Consider the following 24,775-nt stretch of genomic DNA (forward strand, 5'->3'; position numbering starts at 1 on the left):
TTAGTACCCCTCAATGTCTGTAATTTTTTTACATCTAAATCTAATCTGTTGTTCTGCACCTTGTACTTTTTGTTCTGGGGCCAGGCAAAAAAATGTCTAAAATACCTGTTTTTGGTATGACAAGTCTTAAAATACTTGAAGAGAGTATGTCTTCTCCTCCCATCCTCTAGATGTTGTAGATTAAACATCCCTCAGTGCCTTCAACTGTTGTTCATATGAAATGGTTTCAGAGTTTCCTTTATGAATCTTAGCTTTGTTAATGTGCTTTCTAAAATGTGGCACCCCAAACTGATCATAGAATTCAAATATAGTCTCATCTAACATTAGACAGTTATTTACTATTAGCCATGTTCTAGATATTGCTTTTGTTTCTGCAGTCTTAAGATTTTAAGTTTTTTGTTTGCCATATCATTCTGCCTTACATTGAACTTTGAATCTGCCAAGACTCCTAGGTAATTTTTTCATATAAATTATTTAGCTATATCTTCCCCTACCCTCTGTATTCTTACACAACTGATTTTGGGAACCCAAGCATGAGATTACATATGTAATCCTATCATATTGCATTGTGTTGTAGTTAACGTCATTTAATTGTTAAATCCTTCTTATATAATTGAACTAGTAACTGCAAATTATATTAATCTTGAGGTGTTTGTACAGTGAAATGGTGAGAGAAAAGTCACACCTATGTTTTCCTTGGAAATTGTAACTAAAGGAGTTTAAGGAGCTGTTTTGTTTTCTTTTTTAATCATGTGCAAAAGGACAGCATGAAATGTTATTACATGATATCATTTAAATTACATGAGGTCATTTAAAAATCCAGGGATTATGATAGGTACTTGGAATAAGAATGCCATAAAAATAATTGGAACTTTTGTAAACACTGTTGGTGGGAATGAGGAAGTAGAAAAATTCTGTAAAACTTGATAAAGCATTCTAAATTATATCATTTTTTTTTGATACTCAAAGTATTTCAATTCAAAAGTCAACATAGAGAATGATATAAAATACTATGACCAAAAATATGTGCCAAATATAGCTTAGTAAGAAGAAAGTTCAAAAAAGGCTTCTAGAATATATCAAAGCCTTACATATGCAGATGATGAATACTTACACAATGTTAGGAGGCACTGGTTGTATGAGAAGCACATAACATGACAAAAAATGCAGCTGATTTTATTTTATCAAAAATGGTTACCAAGATAAGTTTCTTTTAAATTAACTATGTGCAGTTTGCTTTTTAGGGCAGAGATCAAAATCAGTATCAAGCAAGAATAAAAATGAATACCAAAATGCATATGTCAGATCAAATAAGTTGATCCTTGAAAGTTAAGGTAATGTATTTGTTATTAGTCTCAAGAGATTAGAGATAGAGACTAGAATTTTCATTTCATTAGTATAGGGAACTCCCAGATTACAAAACATTCTCTACCAATTCAAGTAAGCACTTTCTCTGTACTTTGTAAATTTTAATAGAATTGTATAGGGCATTGAGTGATTAAATGATTTCCTGATGGTCATACAATCAGTATATATCTAAGGCGGAATTAATAGCACTAAATTCATTTTTATACTGCTATCTGTGTGTGAAACAGCATTTGCAGTACTAATATATTTAGTATTTGTTTTCTTGACTCCAAGACCAGTTCTTTATCTGTTATAATAAGGAAAAATCTGTACTTGCTAAAAGTGTTGTAACATGTCTAGAATAACTGAATCAAGAGAGATTTTCTATAGAAGGTGAGAAACTCCTGGCAATTTTTTTTTAGGCAATTGGGGTTAAGTGATTTGCCCAGGGTCACACAGCCAGGAACTGTTTAGTGTCTTTGGCTAGATTTGAACTCAGGTCCTCTTGACTTCAGGCCTGGTGATCTATCCACTGCACCATTTAGCTGCCCAGATACTCTTCTTTAAATTTGACATTGTACAAATTGCATTAAGTCTGGAACATTATAGGGCTCTCTTATTGAGAATTTGGAAGTGATTGAAAATAGCAATTGTCCACAATTGGTATTCAAATGGATCTTAGATTTTTTTTTTAATCTTAAAAGCCTGGAAGTTCCTTCCATGAATACAAATCACAACTTCTAGCCATCCCTGACCTCCTTGTCCTTTTCCTTCCATAGGTTCACCATGGGGAGGGCTGGGGGGGAATTGGGAATGAGGAGACCTACCAGACGTGCTGGAGGCCTTCCTCACTTTCTATTGACATCATGAGGTATTCACTGGACCATTTAAACTCATTCATCTTTTCTTCCTATCATGCCATTGCATAAAGATACCTTTTGCTCTAATTCTTTGTAAGTTCTTATTAGTAACATGTTATATAGCCTCCCCATATCTAGCATGAGCCTTTCCTTTGTCTTGTATGTAATATTATTGTTTTCCACAGTCCTATACTACTGCCTCCTCATATGGAGATAACTGAATTCTTAAAGGCTGTACCAGTAGAATTTAAGAACTTTCAGGTATGACTTTAGCCACAAACTGTTTTCTGAGGATAGGTCCAATATATAATCAGGAATTGTCATAGAGTCAAATCTGCCTCCTCTTTCTTCCTTTCTTGCCCTCTCTATTTTTCTCTCTCCCTTCCTCCCCTTTTCCCTTCTTTGTCTTTCCCTCCTCTCCTTCTTCTTCCTTTTCCTTTCCTTTTTCTCCTTCCTCATTTTCTCTTTCTCTTCCCTCTTATTTTCTCTCCCCCCTTTTCCTTCCCCTCCATCATCTTTCCTTCCCCTTCCATCCCTTTCTTTCTTCTCTTTACTTCTTCCTCTTCTCCTTCCCGTCTCCCTCTTTCCTTTTTTCTCTCTCTACTCATCTATTTCTCACTCCTCTCTCTTTCTCTCCCTATATGGTAATAAACTGGGCCTAAAATTAAGCAGGAAGATAGCAAACTAAATTGCCTTTGAAAAACTGGGGAAGGATTACTTTTAATAATCCTAGCCTTCTTACTAACAAAAGTGCATCTTGTTAATACTAATATATTTCCACTGTTGCTTTGTGGCTACAAGTTATAGAATATCAGTCTCAGAAGAATTAAAGTAGAGGATTCCCCAAAAAGCAGTGGAATAGTGCATACTGGTTGTGTGGTTGAAAAAACAAAAGTCAAAACTTGTACATCAAAGAAGATATATTTCCAGACACTAGGATGGACATTATTATTTTATAAGAGCAAAGATGGAATAGTATGTATGTTCCATGAGTATCCATGCAATGTCAAGAAAACATTTCGTACCGAGATTAAAGTCCCTAAGGATGGTGTACAGGAGAACATGGATATGTGTTTCCTAAGATTAGATGTCATGAATAAATTGTGATCACTATCATTGAAGGAAGTGCTCACATTCATAGAAGTATTGAGTAGGCAAAGTGTTACAATTTTTACTTCTTAGTGATTATTGATTCTGTCATCTGATAATAGCTTTTGTTATCTGCAAATTTGATAAACATGTCATATCTATCTTTAAATCATTGATAAAAATGTACTAATGCCTTTTGGTCATGATAAATTCACCAAAGAGAAACTAGACAATAGACTCAGTCACTTGTATGCTATCAACTTTCTGCCTTTTCATTTAATTTTTATCAAATCTAAGAATGTATTCTCTGATCATCGTTTCTTTTGATGTATTTACTGTAGAGGATGGAAAATAATTTTCCTTTAAACTTGTATTTTCAAGGAGAGCAGGCCTCTAGCATACTTATGAAATAACCCCTCAGTTTCTATATCGTCATTAGTCCTCTTTTTAGATTTTCCCTTCTGGGGAAGTGGCCTGGTCAAGGTTGTGAATTGTCAGAAATGCCTAAGTACTTGAGATTGACTTAATCTTGCCTTTTCTTCTTCTACTCTTCCTGCTTAAGACATTTATGTATGACTATCTGGATCTCAGTCATGCCTTCTCTTATGTATTATGTTGGCTGTAATGATATAGTCAACACCTTCAAAAATTCACATACCATAAGGGAACCCATAGTCTTTACTGCCTCAAGCACTTTAATATCTTGATAAGTTATAGAATAATAGATTAAGAGAGACCAGAGGCCCATCAAGTCCAGTCTCTCCATTTTATAGTTGAGGAAACAAAGGCCTGGAGAGTGGCGCATTCAGGGTCACAGCTAGTAAAATGTCTGAGATGGAATTCAAACTCAGGTTTTCCTGACTCTCTCTAGCTCTTTAGTCACTATATTATATAGGAAATTATCGATGAGTTCTCAGAAGAGGGAAGAGCACATTAGCAAATCATAGGAATTTCAGCCTTAAAACATCAAGGTTATTCACAGGGAAGGAAAGTCCAGTGATTACGCATTTAGGCTTAGGTTATGGGCAGCCAGGGGGCTCAGTAGATAGTGATGGGTCTGGGGCCAGGAAGAACTAAGTTTACATCCAGCCTGAGATACTTACTAGCTGGGGAACCCCTGGCAAGACATGTAACCTTGTCTGCTTCAGTTTCCTTATGTGTAAAATGAACTGGAGAAGGAAATGGCAGATGGCTGCAGTAAAGAAAACCCCAGACAGGGCTTTGGAGAATCAGTTAGGAATGAAACAACAAAAAACTTTTTGAGTTTTTAATGTATATATGATTAATGTCTATGATGAAATTTTTAAAATGTCCTCATAGAGCTACCTACTAACTTTTCATATTCTATTTATGTGGTACCTCCATTTGTCTAATCTTTCATATTTGCAACCTTGGGATTTTCTGACCTTTCTTTCTCATCTCTATTTGGTTAATAATTTTCTCTCTATTATATCTTAATACCCTTTTTCCATTTTCATTGCCAGTATTCTAGCTTAGAACAAATTCTTGCTAACGTCTGCCTCAATTGCTGTTAGTTTCCTGCCTTTACTCCATCATCTTGACTTCACCTGTTAGTTTCCTTATTGGATATAAAGTATCCAACAAGGTTTATAATAAGAACATATTTTCTAGGAATCCTGTAAATATAATCAAGAAGTGTTTAAATTTAAAATTAAAAGGAATAGGGAGTAAAAAAAAAATCTGGATATTCATTAAAGTAGACAATCTGGAGAACAGCTATATAGTGTAAAAAGAATTACAATATCCAAAATCCAAGAAAGAGTCCAGTAATGCCTGGCTTCAAATGCTTTATACAATAATTAACAGCAAGTATTAGTGACAAACTAGGAAAATTAGAAATCCTAAGTCAAAGATAACTTAAACCTCATTGGTATCACTAAGACTTAGGTGAAACATAACTGGAAATTAACTACAGAAAGATATATTTTAGTCTAGTGAGAGAGCAAAACTAAAAGAGGTGTTTTAGGTATTAGGAAGGAGAAAGTAGGGGCAGAATAGCATTGTGTGTTGACAGTACTTATGTGGAGAGTTAGAAACATGGAGAAATGATTTAAATTAAAATTTATGGTGGGGTGATTACACTATGCCCCATATGAACTAGAAAGATGGTGGCAATTGTCAAGAAGTTCAGGAAATAAATCTCAAGTCTAGCAAAAGGCATTTTAATGTAGAGGATGGAGAAGGCTTCAGGCATCTAAGTGTCTGCTGGAGCTCTATCAAAAACAGTTCAGAAAATGAATGATTTCTTATCTTTATTGATTAATCTTTCTAAAAGTGGAGAGATCAACAAGGAGGATTACCTTCTGGAGAATCCAATTCTCTTGAAAAATGAACAAGTAGCAAGATGGTTATTGATGGAATCTTGAAAGAAAGTAAACATTTATCTTAGAAGGAAAAGCTACTAAAGCTGGTATTGTCTGATCATTTGTCCCAGGAAGAATGGGAAACTCTTAAAAATGAAATTCTAAAGATGGAGAGCAATTCCAGTGGATGAGGAAGAAGTATGATTGTCTAAAAAGACCAGTTCAAATACAGAGAACTTGCCAAATAACTTAGATTTAAAGGAGATATGTAAAATTATAGACAGAATGAGGCTGGAAGAAAAGACAGAGGATGAGCAAAAAAGCTTGAAAGAATCTCAGGGGTGCTAATGCTCAAAAGAAGTTGGAAATAGGAAGGTTAAGGATAAAAAAAATGTTTTGGTGAGGGTGTTTTGGAGCTTTTGGTTTTGTTTGGTTTTGTTTTTAATATTGAGTTAAAAGTTACTTAGCATGGATAGGGTTATAAGTAATAGAAGATGAAGCTTCTCAACTCTATTTGCTCCTGCCTTTTCTATGAAAAAAGAATGATATCTGGACTGGAAAGAACAAAACCACCAAAGCTAATAATATGTTGTAACCCAAAATAAGTAAAGAAATTGGTGTGAAATTGATGAATAACAACTTAAGGTCCTAGGAATTAGCAATATTTGATATATCAGCAATTAATCCAGAAGGGTCACATAGAATTGGAGCAGTAGAGGAGAAGAGCAATGTTGGCTCAACTTTGCTCTCCAAAGTTGAATGGAGATGAGTGATCCCTAAGTTGGGGGGTTATTTCATAAATCTTACTGGTTATTTTTGTTGCTGATTGGTTTGGGTTTGGGGGAGGGGTTACTTTGGTGTTGTTTTGTTTTGTTTTGTTTTTTATCTTTTACATTGTTTAGTTTTAATGCAGAGATTAAGATTAAAAGATTAAAAGGGAAGCAATAAAATTGAGAAAACATTTTTACATTCAAAGGTTCAGATAAGGGCCTCATTTCTAATATATATAGAGAATTGACTCAAATTTATAAGAATTCAAACCATTCCCCAATTGATAAATGGTCAAAAGATATGAACAGACAATTTTCAGATGAAGAAATTGAAACTATCGGGACAGCTAGGTGGCGCAGTGGATAGGGCATCAGCCCTGAAGTCAGGAGGACCTGAGTTCAAATCTGATCTGACACTTAATACTTCCTAGCTGTGTGACCCTGGCCTAGTCACTTAACCCCTTAGCCCTCCTCCCCCCCCAAAAAAAAAAATTGAAACTATTTCTAGTCATATGAAAAGGTGCTCTAAATCACTATTGATCAGAGAAATGCAAATTAAAACAACTTTGAAATACCACTACATAGCTTAGATTGGCTAAGATGACAGGAAAAGATAATGATGAATGTTGGAAGGGATATGGGAAAACTGGGACACTGATACATTGTTGGTGGAATTGTGAAGGGATCCAAACATTCTGGAGAGCAATTTGGAACTATGCTCAAAAAGCTATCAAACTGTATTATAACTGTTGACCCAGCAGTGTTTCTACTGGGCTAATATCCCAAAAAGATCTTAAAGGAAGGAAAGGGAACCACATGTGCAAAAATATTTATGGCAGCCCTTTTTGTAGTAGCTAGGAATTGGAAATTGAATGGATGTCCATCAGTTGGAGAATGGCTGAATTATGGTATATGAATGTTATGAAATATTATTGTTCTGTAAGAAATGACCAGCAGGATGATTTCAGAGAGGACTGGAACGACTTACATGAACTGATGCGAAGTGAAATGAGCAGAACCCGAAGATCATTATACATTGCAACAACAAGATTATGTAATGATCAATTCTGATGGACATGGCTCTCTTCAACAATGAAATGATTCAAAGCAATTCCAATTATTCAGTGATGAAGAGAGACATCTACCCCCAGAGAGGACTTTGGGAACTGAGTGTGGTTCACAACATAGCATTTTCACTCTTTTTGTTTGCTTTCATTTTATTTTACTTTTCTTTTTTCTTATGTGGCACAATAATTGTATAAACATGTATGCATATATTGGATTTAACATCCACCATGTTTAACATATAATGGACTACTTGTTATCTAAGGGAGGGCATGGGGGAAAGGAAGGAAAATTGGAACACAGGGTTTTGCAAGGGCTAATGTTGAAGAATTGTCCACGTATTTTGACAATAAAAAGCTTTAATAAAACAAAATAAAACAATTCCTCCTCTAATTTTCTCCACCAAGAGCCATTCCTTAACTCTCAGGTGTTGTAGAGAGAACAAAAAGGATGAGTATCGAAGGAAAGCCATCAGAGTTGAACAACTAAGAAATCATTGGTAACTCAGAGTTAAATATTAGTCTTTCACTTGTGTTTAAAAAAATCAACTTCACTTATATTCAGAAAGATGGTAGAAATATAACTAGACATTTTATTTGGGGCAGGAGGGCATTATGAGAGTTTTAGTAGACAAGTTCATCGAATCAACAGTGTGATAAACAAGCCAAGAAAACTTAGTGCCGCTTTAAGGAATGTAGGGTACCCAGAAATAAGGTGATATTGGTCTTTTTTATAGTTTGTCCTAGTCAGACCACACAAGCTGAGATACCATATTTACTTCATGGTACCCCATTTTAGAAAAGATGATGCATTAGAATCTCCAGGGGAAAAGCACTGAGAAAGTGAAAGGTTTCAAGTTCATATCTTACGAAGCTTTTTTAAAGGGACTGTCATGTTTAACTTGGAGAGAATTAGAGAGGTAAGGGGAGAAATAAGTACCTTTTTAGGTATCCTTAGGCTGTAATTTGGAAGAGGAAAAATACTTTGATTTTGAAAGGTAGAAGTTGGTAGGAACAATGTATGTTCAGAAATTGGCAAAGTGTTGAGTTTAGATTTTTATAAGGAATTCTTGAATTTTTAAAGGATTTTGTAAAAAAAAAATGAGCTATCTCCATAAACCTCACTGGACATCTTCAAGCAAGGGCTGGTTGCAAAAAATAATTGTTTAAGTTTCAACTTAATAGTTTCTGATAACCTTTCTGATTCTGTCATTCTGTGTCTGTTCTTTGAGTTCTAACTCCACTTAACTATTGTCTTGTCTAAGTTAGCGGTCTTATATATCTGGTCATCCAATTAGAAAATAGAACATCAATTGTATCCCACCTACCCTACAAAATCCAGTCATAGCAATCATGGGCTTCTCGAATATAACCATACCACTTTTTATCTCTTGACATAAATTTGTTTTCTTTCTACTGCTTACTTCCTGGGGCTTTACCTGAACCATCAGGACCATTATAACCTGTCCTGCCAGGTCCATACAGGTGCACAGCAGCAGCCATGCAAGCAAAATTTGTCTCTCTTCTGAAGCTCACATCTTTTATATGGCAGATTCTAAAACTCTTTGCTCCAGTGTAGTGTCTGATTTATTGCTGGTGACATCTCTCCATTTACCACTCCCCTCCCCCTAACTTTTTCGTCATTTGCCTTGGAGATGAGTTTTCTAGGTGCTGAGCAAGCCAGGATGAATTGTAATAATTTTCTTTCCAGATCTCAAACTACCCAGTTACTGTCAAGTTCACCATCATCCTTTTTTTTTTTTTTTTTTTTTTTTTTTTTAAGGCAATCAGGATAAAATAACTTGCCCTGGGTTAGACAGCTAATAGGTGTCTGAGGTCAGATTTGAACTTAAATCCTTCTGATTCCAGAGTCAGTGCTCCATAGCTGCCCCACTACCATCCTCCTTGTTGTTCAGTTGAGTTCATGACCTGTAGACTACTGCATACCAGCACTGTCCATGGAATTTCTTGGCAAAGATATTGGAATGGTTCGCCATTTCCTTCTCCATTGAATTACGGCCAAGATTAAGTGACTTTTTCAGTCACACAGCTAATAAATGTCTGAGGCCAGATTTGAACTCAGATCTTCCTGACTACAGGATCGGTTCTCTATTCACAGAACCTTCTAACTGCCTTTTTTAGCTTTTTAAGTTGTCCAGATTCATAACTTTGGTTATTTTAAATTTGTTAGCCAAATCTTGTGATTTCTATCTCTACAATATTTTTCATGTGTACTTCCTCTCTAGTCACATAACCTCTACCCTTGTTCAGCCTTCATACCTCGTGCCCGATCTATTGCTATAGCTCCTATCCAATCACTCTTCCTTAAAAGTTTTATCAGTTTCTCCAAATTCATCCTTCACACAGCTGCCAAAGTGATGTTTCCTAAAGCTCATTTTGACCATATTGTCACCCTACTTCATTAAGCTTCAATGGTCTCTTAGTGACTTTTAAGTTAAAATGTTATTTAATTTTTTTCCTGTTTTTTATTTCTATTTTTTGTAAGCTGTATGATGTATGTAATTTAAAATGATTGGGTGCAAGATCAAAAACTTAAGAGGATAATGATCCATATCATAGCTCCATCTTTTCTACAAGAAAAGGATGAGAAATATTAAGTATACTTTAATCTATACTTTAAGTATATACTTCTGATCTGTTTTCTTTAATAACATGTCTATTCATAAGATTTTTTGAGGGGTAAGAGAAAGGAGATTAACTGTTTCAATTCTCTTTCCTGGTGTTCAAAGTCTTTAGCTTTTCTATTTAGCTTTACCTCTCTACTTTTCAAGTCACTTAAATGGAACTATTACTTGCTTTCTGAACAGTACTGTTTCCCTCTGTGTTTTTGATTTAAGTTGTATACTAAATCACTTTCCCTTACTCTAAACCTCTGTCAAATTCCATCCTCTCCCATTTGGAAATAACCTGGTACTTCTCTTGACATTTGTGGAACAACACTTAAAGGTGTTTATGTCATGTTGTATGTAGTAGTTATCTATATTTGCCTTTTTATTCAGCTATAAGGCTCCACAACAGCAATGTTTATGTATTTTTTTTTAAATAAGTTTTTTGTCTTCCCAGAACCAAACATAACTCCCTGTAAGGATTTTTAAAATATTTGTTGAATGAATAAATTGATACATGTATTGTCTCTTGATATTGATGCTGCTTTTATAAATTCCTTTTCTTTTTGTGAAGTATAATAAGGACCATTTATGACATTAAAAGTGTCCCTGCTTATGAGCAAACTGTAATATGCATTACTTAATAATTTAATTATTCATATAGTTTGGAAAGTTGTGGGTGGTTGTTTTTTTTTTAACTGAGATTCTGGTAAGAGCTGCCATAATGCATCTTTGTAGCATTTTGAGGTTTACAGTTCATTTTCCTGACAGCTACTCTGATATTATAAATATTATCCCCAGTTTATAGACAAGGAAATTGTGTTAAGAGAGATTAAGTTGTCTTGGACAGTTGATTGTATTTTTATGTATTCTCTTCCCCTATTAGAATGTAGGATGCTTGAAGGCAGAGATTGATCCCAGTGTACCTGGTCTGTAGTAAGGTATTAATAAATACTTGATTTGTCTCTCCCTAGCTCTAAATCTTTTATAGTATGAAGAAACTGAGTTCCTAAGGTATGACAAGGCCTACATAGAAATAACTCAATGAGATTCTGAGGGATTGGCTTGCTGGGATAGTGGAAAGGTCTTGTATTTGAGACTTAGGTATGATACTTCTGTGGCAGACTCATTTCACCTCTGGTCTTCTTGAAACCTGGAAAGAATCTTGGAACAGAGACTTTCAGAACTAGAATAGTTTGATATATAGTCCAATCCCTCATTTTTAAAGCAGAGAGAAGAGATGTGCCTAAGGTTACACAGTTCACTTCAATGACTATTAAAACCTCTTTGCAGTGTACTGTGGTAGATCCCAGAGTACAGAGACAAAAATGACAGTCCTGGGTTTGTCTATGCTTTCAGTAACATAAGATTCAGCCCAAGTCCTCTGACAATTATTTCTTTTAGTAGCTTCAATGTAAAAGTTGTAATTATAAGTAATTCCCATACTTACACTAGTTTGACTTTTCCTTACAATAGTTCAGTGTCTTCTCTAATAAATAAAGGAGTTAGAATAATGGAAGGGGATACGCACATCTTATATAGAAGGTAATAAAAAAGACAACAGACAAATATTGTTAGTACATGTGATATGAACATAGGTTTTCTGATAACCAATCAGTTTTGAAGGCTCTGGTGTGATAGATTAGAAGATACTTTGGCAAATTTCTTTCACTCTCAAGACATACTTCATCATATCCAAAATGAAGAAACTTGAACTTAGGTGACCTGATAAGCCATTCTGATTCTAAATCCTATAATCTGAAAATAGTGTGGAATTGTAATCATTGTGGATTTTTAAGGCTCTAAGCTTCTATGGTTAATGATTCTAGATTAAAACTTTTTCATGTAGAAGTGATACTAAGTGAAATAATCAGAACCAGGAGATCATTGTACATGGCAACAAGATTATACGATGATCAATTCTGATGGATGTGGCTCTCTTCAACAGTGAGATGATTCAGACCAGTTTCGATGATCTTGTGATAAAGAAAATCATTTAACCCAGAGAAAGAACTGTGGAAACTAAGTGTGGTTCACAACATAGCATTTTCACTCTTTTTGTTGTTGTTTGCTTGCATTTTATTTTCAGTCCTATTTGCTTTTTCTTATGCAGCAACATAATTGTATAAATATGTATGCATATATTGGATTTGACATGTATTTCTACCATGTTTAACATATATTGGACTACTTGCCATCCAGGGAAGGAGATGGGGGGGAAATTGGAGGTTTTATAAGGGTTGATGTCAAAGAAGGCTTTAATTAAAAAAAAATTGCATGTAAAATAGGGTGTTAACACTGATTTATCTCTATCTTTTAACTCTAAATACCTGATAATAACTTCCCATTATTTTTAAAAGGGCAATTTTAGGAAGTTGGCCATGAGCATGGATTTCATTTTGATGGTGACAACAGCCCTGCTCATCTATCTCTCATATGATTTTTGGGAGGAAAGAAAGGGAAGAGCCTTAAGGCATAAGTAGCTTGGCTCATTATAAATTGATAAGGAAAGGTACTTTACCTGCCATGTCCTTAATAGGGGAACTGTTTGGAGGCTGATGGAAAAGTAATTGCATTGAGGAAATGACCACCTGAAATCAGCCTCCCTGAGAGCACTGATGTTTCTGTGCTCTTGAAACTGAATCCTCTGAATACAGAGAGGACTGGCGAGACTTACATGAACTGATGCTAAGTGAAATGAGGACATATTTTGATGGAAGTGGATTTCTTTGACAAAGAGACCTAACTGAGTTTCAATTGATAAATGACGGATAAAAGCAGCTACACCCAAAGAAAGAACACTGGGAAATGAATGTGAACTATCTGCATTTTTGTTTTTCTTTCCGGGATATTTATACCTTTTGAATCCAATTCTCCCTATGCAACAAGAGAACTGTTCGGTTCTGCAAACACATATTGTATCTAGGATATACTGCAACATATCCAACATATAAAGGACTGCTTGCCATCTAGGGGAGGGGGTTGGAGGGAGGGAGGGGAAAAAAATTGGAACAGAAACGAGTGCAAAGGATAATGTTGTAAAAAAAAAAAAAAATTACCCTGGCATGGATTCTGTCAATATAAAGTAATTATTAAATAAAAATTAAAAAAAAAAAAAAAAAGGAACTGAATCCTCCCATCTCTGTAGAATAGAAGGTAGAATTGTTAAGTTTGGATTGGTTGTACAATTGAAATTTCTGGGTTTGGTTCAATGGAGAGAATAAAGAGTTTAACCAAATTATGTGCTCAGATTGTTTCCTAGTATGGTGCAATATTTTAGGAAGGACTTTAGCAAATCAGAGTGTCCAGAAGAATGTATTATGATTGAAAAGACTAAAAATGTTTTTTAAAGTATTTTAGTTTTCCAAATACATGCAAAGATAGTTTTCAACATTCACCTTTGCAAAACCTTGTGTTATAAAATTTTCTTCTCTTCCAGTCTCACTCCTCTCCAAGACCAGTGCACAATCTGATATGCCATTCTTTTTTTTTTTCTCTTAGAGTTCGGAACTAGGAATTCTATTTTTTTAATAACTTTTTATTGACAGAATCCATGCCAGGGTAATTTTTTACAGCATTATCCCTTGTACTCACTTCTGTTCCGATTTTTTCTCCTCCCTCCCTCCACCCCCTCCCCCAGATGGCAAGCAGTCCTTTACATGTTGAATAGGTTACAGTATATCCTAGATACAATATATGTGTGCAGAACCGAACAGTTTTCTTATTGCACAGGGAGAATTGGATTCAGAAGTATAAATAACCCGGGAAGAAAAACAAACATGCAAGCAGTTTATATTCATTTCCCAGTGTTCTTTCTTTGGGTGTAGCTGCTTCTGTCCATCTTTGATCAATTGAAACTGAATTAGCTCTCTTTATCGAAGAGATCCACTTCCATTAGAATACATCCTCAAACAGTATCATTGTTGAGGTATATAATGATCTCCTGGTTCTGCTCATTTCACTTAGCATCAGTTCATGTAAGCCTCGCCAGTCTTCTCTGTATTCATCCTGCTGGTCATTCCTTACAGAATAATAATATTCCATAACGTTCATATACCCCAATTTACTCAACCATTCTCCAATTGATGGGCACCCATTCATTTTCCAGCTTCTAGCCACTACAAACAGGGATGCCACAAACATTTTGGCACATACAGGTCCCTTTCCTTTCCTTAGTATCTCTTTGGGGTATAAGCCCAGTAGAAACACTGCTGGATCAAAGGGTATGCACAGTTTGATAACTTTTTGAGCATAGTTCCAAATTGCTCTACAGAATGGCTAGATGTGTTCACAACTCCACCAACAATGTATCAGTGTCCCTGTTTTCCCACATCCCCTCCAACATTCCACATTATCTTTCCCTGTCACTCTAGCCAATCTGACAGGTATATAGTGGTATCTCAGAATTGTCTTAATTTGCATTTCTCTAATTAATAATGATTTGGAGCACTGATATGCCATTCTTCTAAACATATTTCCATATTGGTCATGCTGTGCAAAAAAAAAAAAAAAAAATCCAATCAAAAGGGGAAAAAATGTGAGATGGAAAAAAACAAGCAAACAAAGAACAACAAAAAAAAAGCTGAAAATACTATGCTTTGATACACTTTCAGAGTCCATACATAGTTATTTCTCTGGATGTAGATGTCACGTTCCATCACAAGTCTATTGGAATGAAAAGAAAATAAATTAAAATAACAAAAACCAAGTTGAATGGAATTGCCTTGGAATCAACTCATTGTTGAAAAGAGCCAAAGAAACTAAAAATGTTTAACCTGGAAATGAGAACTTTGAGATTTGACAACATCACTATTTTTAGATATCTTAAAGGCTATCCTGGACAAATTTAAGGGAAGCAGATTCGGATTTGGTAGCTATTTTTCTAATGCTTAGTGTCCCTAAAAGTGGCATGGGGATAAGTAAGATATGAAGGAGATCTAACTCAAATAGAGTTTAGACAAATAGCCCTCTGGAGTCCTTTCTATCTCTGATACTGGGATAAGACAGTTGTGCTTTCAACAATTTAGTTATTTTAGACCTAAAGTTACAGGAGAGGGTATGATCTTTTTATTAGAGGTTTTGGAATCTCTATCAATCTATGACTTCTGTAATATGTGGTAGCTTGTTTCTACTTGTGTCAATATTAGGTGTATAAATTGCATTATTCTCTGGTTTCATTTACTGCTGTCCCAAATATTTCACCTTTTAACAGATGAACTGTATGTGTTGTCAGGCCTTTCCCTTTGACATGGCCTGAAGAAAATGATGCCGTTAGTCTTCTAAGATCTAAATAATACTTGATAGTCTATAACTAAAGGAATATCCTATGAATGGTGCCTTTAAAAAGGTATGATTGTTACTTGCCAAGCCTAATGAGACCTAAATGGCTTTATGCCATTTTTCCTTTTTTGTGACTGCCTTTCTGCTAACAGTTGTCAGCCACTTTTGTGCTTGGGCTTTGCTGTTTTGCTACTGTTACTGTTTATTTTTTTCTTCTCTCCTATCTCCTTTCCCCATTGCTTCTCTCATGCTTCTCAACTTTTCATATGCCAAGTTGCTTGAAATTTTTTTTTAGTCATTATCAGCCAGTCTTTTCTTTTGTAGTCTACAAATTTGACCAGAAGTACACTAGTACAATATTTTGAATTTTCAGCTTTCCTGAGCTATTTTTATTGGTAATGGGATTGATTTAAAAAAAAAATGCTTCTTTGAAACCAGAGGTGCTTTTCTTTCATTTTCTATATTTGACACTATTATCAAATACTAATGTGTTAGAGTTGGCTAGAAATATAATATACATATTGAAAAAAATTTCCAAGTTGATAATTGATTGTTTATATAGCATGTAAAGTTTGCAGAACATTTTTATATACATTTCTCATTTGATCTTCATATAATCATGCAAAGGAAGAACTACAGCTATTATTCCCGTTTTTCTTATAAGGGAAACTAAGACACAAAAAGGTTTAAGTGATTTTTTTTTTCCTATGTTGATATTTAAAATAGGAACTACAATGAGAAAAGCTGACAGTATATCCAAACTAAGTTGTGTACCATTATGGTGAAATATTTTATGATATTTCTGATATTTGATCCTTCTGATAAAAGTGTTAGGTAATGGAAAAAATGAAGGATTTGGAATTATTTCTAGGTTTTATTTCTAGCTCTGATAGTTATTAGTTGTATGACCCTAAATTTACTTCTGATTTTGGTTCTCTCATTTCAAATAGTTCATGATTTATGGATATAAATGTGGACTGCTATTAATTCTCTTCTCTCTTCCAATTTCTGTTCAATAAGTAGTCTCTAGTAAATCTGTTCCATTTGTAAGCCAAGAAATGTAAATGTGGTGGTTGGTAAACAAATTGTAATGGGAATGCCATGAAATTTAAAAATGAAGTTGGATTTCATGAAGAATTTGTGTGTCATCAGCCTCATAAAATCAAGCCTCAGAAGTTCTTTTATAGAACATAGTGGAAAGAATTTTGGACTTAGAAAACTTAGAATCCTATCTCAGACAAACTCTGAGATCTAAAAAGTATGCCAATTAGCCTGGGAACCTATTTTCTCATCCAAAATGGGAATAATAATATGTCATGAAAGTGCTTGCAAATTTTTAAGCATTATATAAATGTGAAGTTGACTATTTAATAATAATAATAATAATGTTCAATCTATAATAATATTTCATTGTATCATAGACTTAGAACTTGGAGCTCTAACTCCTTCATTTTATAAATGAGGAAATTGAGACTTGGTTAAAACCATTTTCTCTCATTACTAGCATCTTAATGTTGCTTGTTCTCATTTAATTTTAAGTATTGTACCTTGTAGTTCAAATATGTATTATTTCAGTATGTTGTAATGAATTTTAAAATTAGACTTCTAACTTCAAATAATCGTTTTGGGGGTTGGTCATTTAGCTTCTCTGAGCTTGAGTTTCATCTTAAATGAGGACATTAATTTTTATAATAGTATCTAAGGACTTGCCTTTTAAATCCTTTGCTCTTTATGATTATTGTCAATTATCCCATTACTTTCCTTACTACTTAATTATGAGGGAATGTCATTGTTTTCACTAATTCCAAAACACAAACTAATAAAAATTCCTATTATAAAATAAGACTAGTCAAGTTGAAAATAAAAATTGTTTCAAAATAAATTTGAAGAGATGTGGAGAGCAAAAGGGAAGAAAGAGTTAGGAATTAGAAGAAAAGTTCAGAAAAAGAAAGAACTTAAAAGAAAAAGTTAACATTTGTAGTACATAACCAAATAGAGAAGTCAAAAACACCATAAAAGTTACATGTGGTTCCTGCTTTTTTTTTTTTTCTCAGCCTGTTTCTTATAAATTTTAGCTACATAGATATTTGCTGATATAATAAAAACCACTTTGTCTTTCTCAGTTGGCATGTGAGGGGAAAAGAGGTGGGTGTAAAGATAGGGAGAATAAGGATACTGTTTCCAAATAGAGAATTTTCTTTTGGAATTTTAGTGGATTCCGCTTAGTATAGAGAATAATGATTAGAATTTGAAAAATTCTCTTTGGAAGTTGTCTTCAAAGAAAAAGTTTTTTTTATGTGAATATAAAAATAGCTGTATCATAACAGTGGGTAGAAAGCTAGCCTAGAAGCTAAGAAAATATTTATTCAGATCTGTCCTCTGCCACATAAAGTTTTTGTGGTCCTGGACAAGTCAAATAACTTTTTAGTGCTCTAGGCAGTTCTCTCAGACTGTAAGTTGACAGGGAAGGTGCCATCCTTTATTGGTAAAGAGAGTTGTAATTAGGAAGTTCCTTATGCTAATGAAACTACAATTCCAGTCCCTATTCCCTTATTAAAATGTTTGAGTTTTTTTTTTTTGAAAACAGTTTATGATAAAAAAGCATAGATCCAATTATATATTGCATTTTGTATGGTTGTAATACCTAACTTGGCTCCGATTTACTGAAAGGTTTAAAGTCTATTATTTGCCATTATGTTACAAGTCAATATTTCTAGGCATAAATGGGAAATTTGATTTGGATTTTGGTGTCCTTTAGAATCATAAGTGTTAATGGAATTTTATTCTTTCTTAGGTCATGTTTACTGGTGACAATATTCCTGTACATCCTCATGTTTATAGCAATGGTCATATCTGTTTATCCATTCTAACAGAAGATTGGTCCCCAGCGCTCTCAGTGCAATCAGTTTGTCTTAGCATTATTAGCATGCTTTCCAGCTGCAAAGAAAAGGTAGGACTTTTCAGTATTATTCAAGATAATACCTCTGCTTTCAGATTAGGTAAATAAAATATTTTAACATATAATTAGTTTTTTTAAAGAAAGAAATATACTTTTGATTATAAACTATATAGGGAATGTTATTTTTCTATAGAGAAATAAATTGAAAATTCTTTATTTTTACTTTGCCAAACTTTTTTCTCCAAGTCAGAAGTTAAATGGATTAGGATGTTTTGTTTTAAATAGCCTTTATACTGGTGCTTTAGAATCATGATATTGAATTAATTTCTGTAAAATTTGCATAGAAGAGCAAAGTGTACAGAAAGTTTCCAAAAAGTCATGCCATGTAGATCCCCTCTCTCACCACATTTTCTTTCTTTTTACTGCTCCAAATCCCTAGCTTCAATTCGGTTTTCCCAACTCCTTCCCACAATTCTTTATGGCTACAGAGGGAAAAAAATTCCTTTTATCCTGAACCTTTTATTTTTTTCAGGGAGAAGGGAAGGGATAAAGGAAAGGGTGAAAAGATATGGAGAAGATAGTGCCCCTGTGGCCAGCAGCAACTACACAGATTATTTGAAGCCCCCTTTTCTCAGTCTCCTATTTGACTCATAAGAGAAAGTAAGAAAAGAAATACTAAAGGAAGAATCAGTGGGCTAATTAAGAAATTACATCTTGAAGACCTTCATAGGCAGAATGTCTCCCATCTCAGTTTTTTTTGTGTTTCTAACTTATTTCTGCTTAAAGATAAGGGAACAATAGAATGTTCATAGATTTTTTTTTCCCATGTGTCCTATACAAATGGGGATACTTATTTTACTTACACACACACACACACACACACACACACACACACACACACACACACACTTTTGTTTATATGAGAAAATAAATTTTAGTGTTTTTTTTTTTTTTTTAAGAAATTAAGAATAGGTTTTTGCATGTTCTCTAAATTGTCCCATACCACCTTTGTCTTTAAGATTTCTTCTTAAATTTTCAGATTACCCACTCTTTGGCCTTTAAGACTAAGAGCTTTATCTTTATCTTTGTTCTTCTCTTGCCTTTTCTAGAACTTTGCTCACATTTCTTGTAATTTGTTTTTTTCCTTTACCAGTTAACTGAAATTGTTTTTTGAAAGATTAGCAGTGACCTTTTTTTTCTTCCAGTTTTCATCTTTAATTTCTCTTTAGCATACTACTATTGGCTACAACCTCTTTTTGGGCTTCAGAGATATGAGACTTCCTTCTATAGCCATTCTTTAAGCATAGTTATTTCCCAGAATTCTGGCATTGGTCTTCTTTTCTTTCTTCTTTGCTTAGCAGTCATTCACTCCCATGGATTCATCTTTCACTTATACATTAATGGCTTTAGAACTCTTAGGAGCCCAGGTTCTCATCTTCTATGTCTATAAGGCTTATCTATTTGGAGATTTCAGTAACACATCAAACTCAGCAGACCCAAAACCAATTTAATATTTCATCTTCCTTCTTTCTTCATTATTTTTGTGAGTTCCATCACCATGCACTTAGTTTCTTACAATATATAAAACCTTGTTTTGTTTGGGCTCTTTCTTCTTTCTTACCTCTTAAATCAGTTTTGGTTAGAGTCCTGCATTTCTTGCTCATTCTACTTATTGCTTCCACTTTAATAGAGGTCATTGTGCTTAGGTAGCCTTACTCTAGCAATACTACTATATGATACCAGTGCATCATGATATAGTCAATAGAGCACTGATCTGGGAGTCAGAAACTTTGGTTTAAATCTCACCTCTCATGCTTGCTACCTATGTATTCTGAGATATGTGATTTTTACCTCATTGGACCTCATTTTTCTCAGCTATAAAATGGAGGTTGGGGGAGGGTTAGACTAGATAACTTCTGAGATCTCTTTCATTTCTAGATAAAAATGCTCCTTATAATTTCTCTCTTCCATGTAAATTTATCATATGAACAAATCAGATGGGAATACTCTCTATTCTCTGGCCATATCCTGTAATCTCTTCCCTCTGTCCTTTTGTTCAGTGTTCTTTTTTCCAAAATGTCTTCCATTCTTCTCTTTACATATTGAATTGCCTACTCACATTTTAAATCCCAGTACAAAAGCCATTTCTTCCATAAAACCTTCCCTGATTTTCTCTTCTCTCTTATTCCCAGTTCTCTGCAACTTAAATAGTATCATATTTCATCGTCATTAACGTCAAGAAATATCTTAAGAGCTTATTTAGTATGTGTCAGTTACTGTGTTAAGAACTGGGATAAAAAAAAGGCAAAAATATAGACTACTATCAAAGAGTTTATGTTCTAATGGAGGAAACAATTGGAAACAACTAAGTACATACAAGATGTATAATCCTATTGGGAGATAATCTCAGAGAGAAGGCTCAGTACCTAGTGAACATTCATAGTTATTGGATATGACCTGGATAATGGAAGGAGACTAAAGAAGGTTCACAGAACTTCTGTGAGGAGGAGAACTAGGATGTCCTAGGATGATTGACAATAGAAGAACCTGTAGAGAAGAAGATAGTGTAAAAAAAATGAGAAGAGGATATTAGATTTGGCAATTAAAAGATCTTTGGTAAAATTTGGGGACATTTTATCTGAAAGATTGTTGGGAACATGATTGCAGAGGTTTTAGAAGAGAATGATAGGAAAGGAAGTGGAGATACTTATTGTAGATGGCTTTCTTAAGGAGTTTCGCATAAGAAAAATAAGCTGTAAAATTTATATGTAGCTAATGGGAATGATCTCTGCTCAAATGAAGGTTGTTCTTTGTTTTAAAGAAAAATAAGGATAAGACAGTATGTAGAAAGTACAAAAATAGTCAATACATAGGATTAAAGTTCAGGTGAGAAATTATCTGATGGAGATGACAGAATGATATAGGGATCATAGGTACATGTATCATAGGTACATATTAGGGATAATATAAAAATCTTGCTTTGCTGCAATGAGAGTCCCATTGAAATTATGTGACAAATTTGTAGTGTTCCAGGTAGCCTGGTTTCATGCTTTCTCCCCCAGTATTCAGGAGCATCAGTATATGGTTGAAGACAGTCAATTGTAGGAATAATCTGAGTTTGGGATTTGACAAGGCATAGTGGGTGATGGAGTAAAGGGTGCAGTGGATACTAGTTTAGTGTATGTTTGTACTTCATCATACTCATAGGTTTGTAATTAATTTATTTGTGTAATGTACTATGTTATCCTCCTGGGCAAGTTCAATTAGAGCTTATATCTTGTTTTCTGCACTTCAGCACCTCAAAACAATTATTTACACATAGCACCCGAAGAGAATCACAGGATTTGAGTGTAGGGATTTAGAGACTATCTAGTTCAGCCTATATCTAAATTGAAATCTCCTGTATAGAATACCTACCTGGCAGCTTTCGTTGGAAAACCCTCTAATGAGAAGAGGACCATTATCTTTTGAGGCATTCCTTCCATTTTTGAATATACTAATGATTGGGAAGTTTTTTTTCTTACATCAAACTGCTTTTACAACTTCCACGTATTGCCCCTAGTTCTGTCCTCAGGAACAAAATAAAATAAGTCTAATTCCTCTTCCATGTGATATTTCCAATACTTGAAAAAAGTTACCATGTTCTTTCTCACCAAACCCTTTTGCCCCTACAACAACCAAAAAATTTTTCCCAGACTAAACATCCCCATTTCCTTCAGCTGGCCCTGATATAGCAAGAACTTGAGGTTCTTTACCCACCTGGTAGTCCTCTTTATTAATATTATTCAGAACCTGTGGTGCCCAAAATTGAACACTGTACTTCAAATTCTATCACAATATTGACCAGTGCAGATCAGTACTGTCATCTTCAGATCTGATGATTGTGTCCCTCTTAATGCAGTCTGTCACATTGTCTGCCCTGTTGCAGCTTTTGAGTTTGCTACCCACTAAAATCCTCTGATCTTTTTCTGACAAATTTTGGTCTGTCTTTACCTCCTTCATCTTATACTTGCCGAGTTGAGAGTTTGTGTTTGTTTGTTTTTTCAAAACCCAGGCAAATAATTTTTAGTAGTTCCTTTCGGGTGTATTCCATTTCTGGTCAGGATCCTGTCATTTTTGTTTTGGATCAGAGCTTGGATATCCAAATCTTTTGACACCATTTTTACAGTATCATTCTGTACTTTGGTGTATCCATCCTTAGTTACCTGTTCTTTTTTCCATTTTTTTAATATGTCATTTGAAAAACCTAAGTTAATTGTTAAGTTTCTATGCCTCCACATCCAATTTTTTTAGACCTTTTATCATTTCATTACTTCTTGTATCTTTAGAATTATATTCTTAAGAAATTCCTAATCTTATTGAATTAGATTCCCATTCCTGTTAGACTGAGTTTTCATTTATGAGATCCAAAATATTCTTTCTCCAAATTTTTGAAATCTACTTCTTCAGCACAAGTTAAACTGCAGCTTTGTTACAAACACTAAGATGAGTACTCCTTTCCCTCCAAGATTTCTATCATCTCTGCCCTACCATTCATTTTCTTCTTTTTTTGGTAACAATAAAATCCAGAATAGAATTTCTTTTTTTTAGTTTTTCTATCTTTCAAAGGATGCAATTGTAGTTGAGGCAAGTCTCAAAAACTCAAAAACTTTTAATTGAAGTCCTCCATCATATCTCTTTGCAAGGTTTATGATCTGTGATCTGTTTGTTAAATTCCCCAGTTATAATTCTTTTTCTCCAAATAATCTATAGTATATTTTGATACCTAAATACCTTCATTTTCTACCTCTTAATCCAAATCTTAACTCTCTACAGTGTTTCTCTGTTCAGTTCCTAGATTTCTTAATGTGGGTATATTTTCTAAAGCAGGGGTCCTCAAACTTTTAAAAGAGGGGTCCAGTTCACTGTCCCTCAGACTAAATTAGAGGGCCAGACTATAGTAAAAACAAAACTTTGTTTTGTGGGCCTTTAAATAAAGAAACTTCATATCCCTGGGTTAGGGGGATAATCATCCTCAGCTGCCACATCTGGCCCGGGCAGTAGTTTGAGGAACCCTGTTCTAAAGGATACTCCACATTTCCCTTTACCTCTCTTTTCTTTTGGAATAAGTATACCTGGAATGCTATATTCCAGATATGAATCTTCATTACTTATTAAACCACACTTGTACATTTCTATATAGACATTTGAAATCATGATTTATTAATAACTCTGCTCTTAGATGTTTATCTACTGTAGCTTTGGGGTATTTAAAAAGCTATTTACAGCTCTTTTCTATGTGATCTAGCCTTCTTGTTATACATGTACAATTATTTGCCTCCCTGTTGTGTTTTCAATGAAAAGTATTTTGATTTTATATCAAAAATTCCAGACAAATAACATTATTTCTAGACTTTGTTAGATGTACTTGGTCATTTTTTTGCTTTAGGCTGTTCTTAACCAGCTTCTCCCTTCTCAAATCTCCCTTTCTTCTTCTACTTTCCTGGGTTCTAGTGAGCAGCAGTGATGAAAATATTACTTACATCCCCCTATAATCTTCAAAGTTTTGTTTTGTTTTGTCAGACTTTGTAATCTTGGGCATTTGTTTTTTAGCTTCTGTCATATCAATTGTGCTCAGGTGAAGCATCAGATATAACAGATTTCAGAAACTTCAGTCATATATTAGCTATTATATATTCCAGCAAAACTGTCACTACTTAGAGGTGATTGTGGCCCATAGTCAGAAAAACTTAAGTTCAAATGTGACTTCAGACACTTCTTGACACTAATCTTGGACAAGTTTCTTAACTTCAACCTCAGTTTCTTTAACTGTATAATAGAGATGATGCTAATGATATAAGTGCTTAATATAGACCTGGTACATATTAGGTACATAATAAACCAATCCTCTCCTTTCTTTTCTCACCTTTACATTATCACCTGAAAGCACCAGTAGATAGGCATCATAGCTATCTTAAACACTTGCTTCTTCTAGAAGAATCTTCTCAATCATTCAATCTTTAAAATAGCCTTTTATTTGTTGATTATATCCAAGTGTTCACTAGTGGATCTTCTCCTGATTCTCCTCTGTTTTTGCATATTGTTTTCATCTCCTTTTTTTTTTTTTTAAGGGAGTACCCCATTCTTTCTAATAAGATGGAGAGTCGAGGATTCCTTTTATTCTTTTACTTCATTTTCTTACTTCCCAAATTTCTTTTTACTTAAAGAGTTTTGTTTTTGAAATTAACATATCCTTGGATTTAACACATATATTTCTACTATGTTTAGTATATATTGGACCACTTGCCATCCAGGAGAAGGTGTAGGGGGAAAGAGGGAAAATTGGATCACAAGGGTTTGCAAGGGCTGATGTTAAAGAATTGTCCATGCATATGTTTTGAAAAATAAAAAAAGAAGAAGAAAAAAATTAACATATCCTATGTGAGATAGCTATCTTGCCTTAGGAAATGATCAGCATATGCTGAAGAGATAGTTAATTACAAATACTTACCATCTAGTGTAGGATTTTGAATAAT

The 24,775-nt window shown here is 34.2% G+C and overlaps 1 protein-coding gene across 2 annotated transcripts in view; it reads left to right on the plus strand.

Moving 5' to 3' along the window:
- Positions 1 to 24,775, plus strand: part of UBE2W (ubiquitin conjugating enzyme E2 W) — a 157,640-nt gene that overhangs the window by 39,124 nt on the left and 93,741 nt on the right. For both annotated transcript variants that reach the window (XM_051970046.1, XM_051970045.1), the window contains exon 4: positions 18,156 to 18,311. In XM_051970046.1, coding sequence (XP_051826006.1) covers positions 18,156 to 18,311 — 156 coding nt within the window. The remainder of the gene's footprint in view (positions 1 to 18,155; positions 18,312 to 24,775) is intronic.

The sequence above is a fragment of the Antechinus flavipes genome, chromosome 1, assembly GCF_016432865.1.
Source record: "Antechinus flavipes isolate AdamAnt ecotype Samford, QLD, Australia chromosome 1, AdamAnt_v2, whole genome shotgun sequence".
Lineage (NCBI taxonomy): Eukaryota > Metazoa > Chordata > Mammalia > Dasyuromorphia > Dasyuridae > Antechinus > Antechinus flavipes.